This window comes from Poecilia latipinna, unplaced genomic scaffold, assembly GCF_001443285.1.
Source record: "Poecilia latipinna isolate Pla-1442-1.1 unplaced genomic scaffold, P_latipinna-1.0 Scaffold1475, whole genome shotgun sequence".
Classification (NCBI taxonomy): Eukaryota; Metazoa; Chordata; class Actinopteri; order Cyprinodontiformes; family Poeciliidae; genus Poecilia; species Poecilia latipinna.
This window is the reverse complement of record NW_015114091.1, coordinates 96,619-108,011: the sequence shown is the minus strand read 5'-3', so window position 1 is coordinate 108,011 and position 11,393 is coordinate 96,619. Positions and strand designations below refer to the sequence as shown.

The 11,393-nt window shown below is 39.7% G+C and overlaps 1 protein-coding gene and 1 long non-coding RNA gene across 6 annotated transcripts; both read left to right on the top strand.

The window, feature by feature from the left end:
* Positions 1 to 175: 175 nt before the first annotated feature.
* Positions 176 to 6,433, top strand: LOC106962938 (sporulation protein kinase pit1-like). 5 transcript variants are annotated; one of them, XM_015057608.1, is made up of 11 exons: positions 176 to 326; positions 1,170 to 1,349; positions 1,631 to 1,825; positions 2,007 to 2,191; positions 2,257 to 2,391; positions 2,464 to 2,599; positions 2,737 to 2,825; positions 2,923 to 4,779; positions 5,450 to 5,537; positions 5,623 to 5,719; positions 6,280 to 6,433. In XM_015057608.1, exons 2-11 carry the CDS (start codon positions 1,182 to 1,184, stop codon positions 6,402 to 6,404), a joined length of 3,075 nt encoding a protein of 1,024 aa, XP_014913094.1. In that variant the 5' UTR covers positions 176 to 326; positions 1,170 to 1,181; the 3' UTR covers positions 6,405 to 6,433. The 5 variants fall into 5 exon arrangements, with proteins under 5 accessions (XP_014913094.1, XP_014913097.1, XP_014913096.1 ...); XM_015057611.1 differs by having other exon boundaries at positions 176 to 338; positions 2,275 to 2,387; positions 2,460 to 2,599; XM_015057610.1 differs by having other exon boundaries at positions 176 to 338; positions 2,275 to 2,391.
* Positions 6,434 to 8,239: 1,806 nt separating this feature from the next.
* On the top strand, positions 8,240 to 8,940 carry LOC106962941 (uncharacterized). Its single transcript, XR_001428080.1, has 2 exons — positions 8,240 to 8,361; positions 8,651 to 8,940. It is a non-coding gene; the product is annotated as an uncharacterized LOC106962941 (long non-coding RNA).
* Positions 8,941 to 11,393: the final 2,453 nt, after the last annotated feature.

Here is an 11,393-nt window from a genome sequence, read left to right as displayed (position 1 = left end):
CTTGTGATGAATAACTAAAATATAGTTGCTACAAATGTTAAATTGAAGGTAAAATGCCTTAAAGTTGTTTAATTAATCAGTTTATTTCATATTTCAATGCCTCCAGGAGGAACAGCCGTTTTTTCTTTCTTTCTCGAATTACGTCACCAGCGCGGGGCGGGAGGGGAGTGTTGCCGTGGCAACGCGTCGTTTGAAACACTCGCCGCTGCGTGGCCGTGTACTCAGGTGACTCTGACACGTTCCCACACACACAACGAAGACACGGATACTCAGGTGTTTACGTTGATGGAGCAGATTAAAGCGACAAACTGAGATCAACCGCTGAGGTCGGTGACGTGGTGAGTTTGTTTTTGTTGGTTTTTTCCTGTTTTAGTCCATAGAACCTCCATCATGTGGTTTTAGGACACGCAGTAACTTATTGTGTCTTATTTATAGCTCTGTTGTCTAAAAATCAGTTTTCAACTGTTATAAAGAAAAAAGGTAATTTGATACAAGATATTCAAAAGTAAAGACTTTACTTTGTCTTTTTTATTGTTGTAATTTCAGTGTAATTTATTTTCTAGAATTAGTTCATAAATCAAATGTAATAATGGCATAATAATGAATCTGCATTAATGTTCACCATTATTTCCTATCAAAAGTGTAGTATTTTCTTAATTTCTGATATTTTTATTATTAACCTGGTCCATATTAGTGTCTTTCTAAGATTTTATTGAAATGGAAATTGAAAACATTGAATATGAATTGGCTGTGACTAAGAAAGGGCTGAAATATTCAACTGTTCAACATTTGAATATTTGGTTTTTTATTACCAGTCCAAACTAAAGCTCTAGAGTCTTTAGCTTAGAAGACGTTATTCAATAATTCATAGGTCAGTATTAAGTAGCAAACAAACAAAAACATTCATCGGAATGCAGTTTTATTACTAAAGCAGTAATATTACTAGAGTAAAGATGAGTGAAAAAGCAGGATGATCCTCAAAGCCTTCAGAATTTGTGATCAAGACTAAATTAAACCATAAAAAGAAAGTCCTTAAAAGGGGCCGTTTGAGGAGGATATACTAAAATAAAGAGTGAAGCATGGTGCTAATATTCAATATGTGTAATAAAAGTTTGCTTTTTTTATTTAATTTGATACAAATAACTTGAAAGCTTTGTTCTGTCCTTCAGAACAAAACTTTGATGGAGCGTTACGAGTCTCTGGGTCCGGTCGGGGAGGGCACTTACGGCACTGTGCTCAAGTGCCGTCATCGACACTCCGGTCGCCTCGTCGCCATCAAGAAATTCTTGAACTTGGATGATGATGAGACGGTGAAGAAGATCGCCCTCAGGGAAATCAAGCTGCTCCGGGTACCTGCCAATCATCCCATCAACCGTTCAGTCAATCGGTCAATGAATAACTGAGCCTGAAACATGAGTGGTGCTGAAACACTGAGATAATCAGCCAACCACAAGACAAACAAGCTCAAATTCTCACAAACTAACCTGTTGCTTTGAGTTGGTCGAAATGTTGTGAACGCCTGACCCGTTAAAAACCTTTGACTGGAAACCATGATGGTCAAAGTGTTAATTATAGTGAAAGACAAAAACTACATGCATCTACATTCTCTGCTCTCTTTTGAATCTTACAGCAACTGCGTCACGACAATCTGGTGAACCTCCTGGAGGTGTGGAAACGCCGTCGTCGCTGGTATCTGGTGTTTGAGTTCGTGGACCGGACGCTTCTGGATGAACTGCAGCAGTGCTCAAGCGGGTTGGACTTTAATACCTGTCGGCAGTACTTATTCCAGATCCTTAGAGCTGTCAACTTTTGTCATCAGCAAGATGTAAGGAATACTTTCAAAGCTTCTTTTTAACATGAGCAAAATTGGCATCAAGGATAATTAAATTTACTCCACAGGTTCAGAGGTCCAGGCTAGTGTTTCTCATCAAGACTCACAGCTTTAAAGTCACAAATTAAATTATTTTTCCAATAAATATGTCATGGAAATATGTGATCCTGTGTAGGTCGTCCATCGTGACATCAAACCTGAGAATATCCTCATCTCTCAAGAGGGTGTGGTCAAACTGTGTGATTTTGGCTTTGCCCGAACCATTGCATCGCCCTCTGAAGGTGTTGTGTATACCGACTACGTAGCCACTCGTTGGTACAGAGCTCCCGAACTGCTCGTAGGGGACATCAAGTATGGAAAGTAGGTATTTTTGCACTGCTCTGGTTTCCTGTGGGATGTTATGAATACCAAACAATAACTGGTAGGTGTGTTTGTATGTGTAGACCGGTAGACGTTTGGGCGCTGGGTTGTGTTTTAATAGAGATGCTGACCGCACATCCTCTGTTTCCCGGAGACTCCGACCTTGACCAGATATACCACATCGTCAGATGTTTTGGTAAGCTCCTACTGTTACCTCATCAGGATATTGATTCTTATTCTTTTATTAATACATTCTCCTTGCCTCCAGGTAGCTTGACGGCTCATCACCAGGAGTTATTTTACAGAAATCCTGTCTTTTCTGGAGTTAAACTACCTGAATGTTCAAAAATTGTTCCACTGCAACAACGCTTCCCCAAAGTTCCACCAAATGCCCTTGATCTGGCACAGGTATTGCACAGTTTGGTTATCAGTAAATGCCAAAGACGATCCAACAGTTTGAATCAATGAAGTGTTAAGTAAAAATTCTGTTTTGGTATTAATTGACCAAATAATTTACATAATTTATACCGTAATTTGTTGCTCAGAAATGTCTAGAGAGGGACCCAAAAATACGAGCTCAGTGTTCAGACCTGTTAGAGCATCTTCTCTTTACTCAAGACTCTTTCAACATCAGGTATACTTTACCTTTGCTTTGTGAAATAAGTTTCAAATGCTTGAATTTATCTTCTATATAGTCAAAAATTCCTGCATCTTTCTTTTTGTCTGCACAGATTTTTAGATGAGCTGAACACTAAAATTCAAAAAGACCACAGAGAAAACTCAACACTTCCCAAAATACCAAAAACGACACTGCCAGAAACAGATAAAGGGGATGATAAAAACTGCAAAAACAAAGACAAGAAACAATCAGAAGAAACTGAAGAGAAAGTAAACAAGGATAAGACAGAGAAAACAAAGGGAAAACAACCGTCCAAGCTGTCTAAATCTATTCATACCACAAATGAATCTTTTATGACCAAACAACCAAAAACATTTGGCAACAAGGACATCTATCACACAGAGCAGTTTTCAATGAAACCAGAAAAAACACCTGGTTCAGAGTTAAAGGAGTTTGAGATTTTAAAGTCAACTAAAATCTGTCTCTCTGACTCATCAAATGTCACCAAGAAAGCTGCAAGCTTAAAGAAGAAAAGCTCAGCAGCAACAAAACCTAAAAATGAACCTGAAGTGTCTCTAGACTCAAGCAAAGACTGCCTTCAGAAGGCCAAAGACATAGACTACAGTGACCCGGACAAAGAGAAAACCATGAAGCTCCTTGGAGAATCCTCTAAATCTGAGACAAACGAAGAGTTTGTGAGGAACTCAAGCAACCTTACCTTAAAAGTTTGTAAATTATCCAAAATTTCCATCACTGATGGTCGAAGTTTAAATTTATCCCCCAAAACCGTTTTGGAATCGGACACAAGTGTAACATCTACATATCCTCTACCGTCCTTCAATGACTTTACTACCCCAACAATGGTCGATGCCACAAAGTCAGGAAAGACAAGTTTGGCATCAAAGTTTCAGATTGAGATATTGGAAACCAATGCAAAGCACGACTCCTCTGAATGTCTGAAAGCCAAACAAAAAAGCTTCAGGAAATCCCAAACTATCTCAACTAGTGGTCAACAGACTCATAACACCTCATTCAGTCCTTCGAGGGCTGTTGCAGATCTTTCCAAACAGTCATTTATGCCTGTTACAGAAACCAGTGCTGCCCACAACCTGTCCGCCCTACCTCAAGGAATCTCACTTTCAAAAACAAAGACTCCTTCAAAAGACAAGGAATCTACTGATGACCAGGATGTTAGGAAGTATCACAGATTCTTGAAGCTGAATCCAATGACAGAAACTCCAACTCAACCTATTTGGTTGGCCCATGTTTCAGATGGAGATCCTGATTCATCAGAGCATTATTTTTCTAGTTGGCAAAGCAACATGATTGCAGCAGAAGAAAAAGCTACATCAACCCTTGTGCCAAATGAAAACTTACCAGTGGAAAAAGCTCTGACAGATTCAGTGCAAGAGAACCAAGAGGATTCAGCCATTTCTGTGTCCAGTAGTTCAACAGCTAATGCCTTAATGAATAAAACCTTTATGCTTCCCGAAAGGTCACCTATTGACAAAAGGAACAATAGCAGTCAGGAGTTCAAATTTGATGCAAAGTCTTTGAACATTTTCCACCATAATCAGAACCCAACAATGTCTCAACTGTTGGGTGATCACACAAGGTTCTCGGTGAACCCCAAGAATCAAAGAACTGCATTTACTCCAGATGGAAGGAAGAAAAGCAACAAGCTAGAAGAAAATAACACAAATATGTCCTCTGATTCTGTGGATCACAAAGCTTTGACGAGAAGTCTTAGCCTTCATGAAAGGGACTCTACAGACACTGATGAATTTAATCACAGTGTAGCCCAATTATGTACACCGTCTCCTCCTCCAGCACCTGCTACCAATCTCCTTCACCTCCCTCCATCTTCCAAGACCCTTACCCCTTCCATCTTTGTCTCCAGTGCCAACAGGTCTGCTGCCAGCGATCACCTTCAGGGGGGACGTTTTCATACCGGGACCAACAGTCTTTGGTAGTTCTCAGTGTACTTGCCTTTGAAATTTTGACCCAGCTAAGAATAATTCACAGATATAAGGCTGATTTGTTGGACCCTCCAACCCTTCAATGGTCTAAAGAAAAGCCTTTTGTGTTGTCCGAAAAGCTTGTACTTAGTCTAGTGGGGTGTATAGGACCTTGAGGGGTTTTGTGTGTGTAGTTTCGGGAACTGACGGTCTAACGGGACATCCTCCTCCTGCTTCCCCACTGTCTGATCATGACATCTGTTGCGCAGAGGCCGGAGGAGCCATTGTCTTAGTGGGAGGGTTGAGTAAGCAGTTCCTCTCTCAAGAACTCCTGAAATGTTTGTCCAGTAGTTGAAAACATGAATCTGACTTGGCCGGTTGGACAAACTCAAACTTAGATGTCTTTTTAAATGTTGCCTAGCTGGACGGCTAGGTCAGTCCGACTGCTTTTGATATACTGTATTGATATATTGATTATTTTGTGTTTTTGTAACTTGATTTTTTTTGTTTTATCAATGTAAAGTCAATATTTCTAGCCAAACTTACCCCAAAGCTAGCACTAGCAAAGTTGAGGGAACGTTTTTTTGTCAGATTCTTAAATCGCGCACAATCCAATGAGAGGCTTGTTGAACAGTTGGATAAGTGTTATACATGACTTGCTGTTCCTTTTGTATGTTGTAGGAATTTAGTTAAACCAATATGTTATGGTCATGGTCGACAGGACCAACAGTTTGGACTGAACCAGGCCACAAGGTCCTTCACCTTGCAGGTTGTAGTTTGAACTGGTGTCTTTCTAGCTTACAGCCAAGAAGGATATTTCTAATAACTTATATCAACTGTTTCTGTCTCTCTAGGCACCAGAAAAGAGTTTTGTAAGTGAAAGGTCTAAAAACATCGTCCATTTCCCAGATGTAAGAACCTCGGTGTTGCCGGAGCTCAGTGGAAAAGAAGGTATGGACACATTTTTGCAAACTCTTTCTGTCCTACACTAAATCTGACCATTTTCCTTTTCTATTTTAGGTTAGTTGTTATTACAGATTTTTAAAGTTACTTTCTTTAAGGACATAAGTTTACAAACACATACATTACTAGGTCTTCAAGCAATCTTAAGCTTCTGATACGTTAATACACAAAACATTTGAGTTAAGTGGATGTATTTCCTTGTTCCTGGAGGTGACATGTCCATCTGTTCAAACAATTAAATGGAAGTATAAACATCATGGGGATGTTCAGCAATCACATTGTTCAGGTAGCTGAGGCGCTGTGAAAACTAAACATAGAGAAACTTGCATGTCAAACCCAGAACAAAAACATAAAACTGGAAACACAAAATAATTTAACGAACCGCTCAGTAAAAACGCAGCATTAGAGGAAAACTATTAGAAACCACATATAATTTAAGTTTAATAAAATAAAACTTTTATTATTGTCTTATAAAGTGCCTAATTCACATCTCCAGCTGTACATCAAACCTTGCCAGAAGCAAAATAAAATGTTTAATGTCTTCTCAGCTAAACAGAGCAAAGCTGCTACCAAGGAGCAGAGGACAGAAAAGACTCCAGTCTCACCCAGTCCACCATCGGAAGGACAATATGGACAAAACTTCAGCACAAATACACCAAAACAGATGGAGTAAAAGGAGTTCCCTCTCCCATTAAAACTATACTGATTTTAATTTTTTTATTATTTAATCATGGTGACGTAAACACTACTGAACTATACTTCAAATACTGACTTTAAATTCCTAAAATGTTAAACTTTGAGTATGAGAACACATTTATAGTTATCATTTCCTCTAACAACCTTTGATTATTGAAAACTGCTGATGAGTTATTTATTTTGGTATTTTCGTGATAAAGCACAACACAGGGAACTGTAAAACAACTAATGCAACTTTTCCCCCAAAGAAATCAGCAATAAATAAGCTGTAAAAAACCATGTTTGGGTGTGTTTTGTTGGTCACATGTATAAAAACTGAAACTTCTGTAAACTTTAAGAAATCCAACCCATAAAATAAACTAATTACAACAGGTGGGTCCACTGAAAACTTTCCCACTGGTTTCTGTATTTAGCATCGATATTAAGTTACTTAAGAAATAAACATACTCCTGGTTTAATCCTACGACTCATCACTTGAATCTTCTGACGTAATGGCCCTAAGTCTCCAGGCTGGCGCTGACTCCTCACTGCTCGACATCACATTCAGGCTCCTCATTGGCTGAGAGCCAGACGAACGCCCTCTGCCATTGGCCAGCAGCTGCTGGAGGAGTCTGAGGGCTTGGTTGGTGTTGTGGTTTCTGATTGGTCCTCCAGCAGCTGGTTGTTTCCTGATTGGCGCCTTGGTTACCGGCCTCCTTGCCGACGATCGGGCCACGGGCTTTTGGGTTCTGATGACCTGCTGTGAAGTTTTACAAATAACAAAATGTTTACTCCTCTAACAATGATTTAACACAAATACTAGATTATTAAATCTGATGCTGTGTATGTATTTATTTCAGAAGCGGTCAGTCTCATGAGGTTTGGGCAGAGTGGTTATAGTTTTTCAAACTCGTGATCCAGTTTTGTGGTTATGTCTAAGCAAAAAGCAAAATGGTAATTGAAATTGAAACAAACAGCAGTATTCTATAGTTTAATGCTTTATTCTAAAGTATTAATTGTAGGTAGGATGTTGAAGTAAAAATGGTGGCTATCTTCTATTCCATAGCAGCCATCTTGAAACCATAGATGGCTGATTTTAATTATGTTGGCACTGAAAATGTTTTCATGGTTAAACTGACTGATCCTCCACATAGTAATCAATGATCATCTATGGGATCCAATATGGCAGCCAAAAACAAAGAAAGATACACTATTCTGTATCTGTCTGTATGTGCCAACCCTACAGCGAATTCCACCTCAGAAAATATTTGTGCAGCTTCAAAATCTCAATTTAAATAGTGTGACACAAACAAGATGTACAAGTCTTCTCTGGACTTCATTGTGGAAACTTTCACCAGGCTCACCAACGTTTGGTTTCTATCGTTGGTGATAGAAACCAACGATACCTTGGAATCCTTACCCTTGCGGTGGCAGGCCTGGTTGTTGCTTTGGTTGTTGTTGGACTGATGTTAGATCCCGTGTCAAAAATCTTGCAGGTCTCATCGACAGGTGAACCGTCAATCTCTGGAATCTCAAATCCCAACAAAGACGGATAAGACTCAACTGTGGAAGAGAAATCAGAGGAATGTTGGTTTCTGCAATGGACAGCATGGATCAACTGCCTGAAACTCTTCAGTTTCTTCTTTAGTTGTAAACTCTTTCCTTTGACTCTTCTGCTGAAAACTATATGACAAAAGAGAAATATTATAACCGCTTAACTCCATTTTTGTTTAGTTTGTGAAGAAGGAAGTTGCGCTCAGTGTCTTCTTCTGAGGTTTTTGTGTCGTTTCCTTAAGTGGTTCTTGGTGCAGCGCCCCCACAGGCAAGGAAGGGAACAAGCAAAGAGTTCGGATAATTTGACACAGTGCAGTGTGAAAGAGAACCGTAGCTGCTGAAAATGTAACAAATGTTGTTATTTTGGTTCCAGATTTAACTGAGTCTACCCGGACTAACAGGTGGGAAACACTCTGAGATTAATCTGTAATTTTTTTTTTTACTTGTTTATTGCCAAATATTTGAAAAAAAAATTGACTGGATCTATATCTTCTGTACTCTGTTTGTATGAAGGCGTCTTTGCTGCAATCTGATCAGTCAGTCTGTGCTGCATTATTTATAACAACAGCTCTGAGGTGTTTTTCTTTGGTCTCCATCTTTTGTTGCCACCTGAGCTGCTATAAACACATCAAAAGATTAAATTACAGCCTGATTCCCAACATGCTGAATCATCCTGTCTGCTTCTTTCAGCTAAAAACAAAACATTTTCTAAGAGTAAAGTTATTAAAACAGTGATGAGTGAATCTGTGCTCACCTGGGATCCAGTTGTTGCTGTGAACTTTGAGGAAAAGCAGGAGGAAAATGATGGATAAAGCAGAGAAACAGGGAGACATGATGACTGCAGAGGAAGGTGATGAAGAGTGAAGGAGGCAGAGAGGGAGTGGAAGTGAAGAGGAGTAGGACGGTGTCTAGACTTTAAAGGTTACTCAGAGCAAATTTGTGGCTCAGAGTTACAACAGAATAAAATCCTTCCTGCTTTTCCCTGGGAATCTCTGAGTGACTTAATCCCAGGAATGTTTCACAATCTCTCTCTAGCTTTTACTTGTTTTTAACAGAGTCGGTGGATTTTTAGTAAAAAAAAACATAAATTTAAGCATATTTTATCAGATCAATGTTTGTTAAATTAAAACAGGACAAATGTATTAACACTTATTGAGGAAAAATAATGAGTCTGGAAACAGGTTTCCTCCTATTTATTATGATTTGGGATGGAGACGGTTGGAATTCCCCAAACGTCTCCTCCAATAAAGTTTGAACCATCTTGCCAAACCTCCCAGCAGCAGCAGCGTTGTGTAATTATATTCCAGCCCAGATTAGCCGAGCATTAAGCCCAAAAGCTTTGTTTGATCTCCAGAGACAAGGTTTCCAAAACACTTCACATGTGAAAGCCAGCTAGAGACAACGGCGTGTCAGGGCCACAGAACAGAAAGGAGCAGCAAATTTAAGTTAAAAAACTCAGAAATTTTCAAGGAATATTTTAGAAACGTCTGAGTTTAGAAAAGCTGAAAGTTTGGTAGAAAAAAATCGAAAAGCTGATTTAGAGGAAGATAGATAGCTCTTTCTGTTCCACGTTGTTTACATTTTCTTTCTCTAAATCTCCCTATAATTAATAAATGTGGTTGTCTGCTTTTCTGTTTGAATTAGAAATAAAAATCTTAGAGTGGACGAACATGAGTACTGATGTTAAATGTGGGTGAAGCCAGATCTCTTGGAGAGAACCCACACCTGCAGGGGGAGACATTTCCCCCTGTGCTGTCCTGCCTTTTTAATATTGAAATGTCCAATTAACAGCAGCTCTTTTTCCAGTTCCTGAAGTTTCCAATTCTACAGGAACCTTACTTGTTATGTAAGGTTCCTGTGGATGAACAGTGGATGAACATGAGTACTGATGTTAAATGTGGGTGAAGCCAGATCTCTTGGAGAGAACCCAGACCTGCAGGGGGAGACATTTCCCCCCGTGCAGTTCTGCCTTTTTAATATTGAAATGTCCAATTAACAGCAGCTCTTTTTCCAGTTCCTGCCAATCACCCAAACCACAGATGGCCCCAGCCCCCTTTTAAATCTAATATCTAATTGACTCTACCCTGGATGGACTTCAGGTCTGTCCTTGAACTGGCGCCGATGTTTTGGAGTTAAGGCCATCTTGATTTGCCTCCACAGTGAGATCTTTTTCCTCGGCCTCTCTTCTTGTTCGCAGACATTGTTCTCCTCAGATGATTCTTCAGCTGCTTGACTTTCAGATTCCTGAGATGTTGTTTGGATTAGATCTTCCTGTCATGTAATCTCTATCTGTGGAGGGGATGTTCTCTGTTCTTCCTTTAGGCCACTCTGTCCTTCTGTGGAAACTTCATGAACCTTGCCTGTTATGTCTTCTGAAACTGTGCAAAGTTTTGTCTCCATTTGTTCAGAAACTGTCTGAGGGATCTCTGGTGTTATTTCTGAGTCAGATTTTGGTGTCTTAGTGTTTGGGACTGAGTTTTGATCTGTCTCTATTGGTCTTGCAACGGTTTCCAGTTCAGCTTCCATTGCCGTCTTTCTCTGTTTCTTGCATTCAGATTTAGACAATGGTTTTAAAATCAAATTAACATAATTTCCGATGCCGGCTGTCTGATCCCCAATTGTTTCTGATATAGAAACTTCTTGCTGTTCATCATTTGCTCCAGAAACATTTTCATTGTTCAGGGTTTCCAATAGCCTGGTCTGCCGATCCGGATGTCCATTCAGTTGTGCTTCAGAGGGCTGGTTTTTCAGCAATAAACAGAGCTCAGTTCGTGTTGACATCGTCTGATAAACTGGTTTGAATTGACATCTGGTTTCCAGTTCATCTATCTTGGTTTGGGTTGAAATTGTTTGACAGACTGGTTTTAATTGTGAGCCGGTTCCCTGTACATCCGTCTCTGTTTGTGCTGAAGCAGACTGGTAGACTGGTTTCTGCTTTGAGTTGTCTTGTCAATCTGTCTGAACCTGAACAGAAACCATTGACTTCTTGCGCTGTCTTCTCTCTGTGGGTACTTTCCTTATGAGATCGTTCTGCTGTTTAACTTTATCAAATAATTTATGATTTAGATTGACCACCTCATCAAGCCGTTTCATTAAATATTTTTGTTCTCTGATATATTCCAATTCACGCTCCTTAAATTTGGCTTCACACAGACATTTTGCTTGACTTGTCTTTTCAGATTACCTTGTTGTTTGAGAAGGACCTGGCTGCAGAATTTATAAGAAATTTATTTACAAATTAAAAAATAAATCGCGTCTCAGTGCGTTCTCGAAGGGATGTGAGCCCTAGCTACCTGTATGGGAGGGGAGAGCGGCTGGCAGGAGGGAGGGGCGCCTAATCAGTGCTGTTCCTCCGTTATTGATCATTTCATACACAAACAGCTGATAAGTACATAGCATACTGGCTAGGAAAGAAAATCCCCGCATCGTTTTT

What these genes read in the sequence shown, in the direction of transcription:
- LOC106962938 (XM_015057608.1), top strand. Translation starts at nt 1,182, where the DNA reads ATGGAGCGTTACGAGTCTCTGGGTCCGGTCGGGGAGGGCACTTACGGC. An exon ending in GGGGACATCAAGTATGGAAA is followed by an intron (nt 2,192 to 2,256) that starts GTAGGTATTTTT and finishes AATAACTGGTAG; the next exon opens with GTGTGTTTGTATGTGTAGAC. An exon ending in ATGCCCTTGATCTGGCACAG is followed by an intron (nt 2,600 to 2,736) that starts GTATTGCACAGT and finishes TTTGTTGCTCAG; the next exon opens with AAATGTCTAGAGAGGGACCC.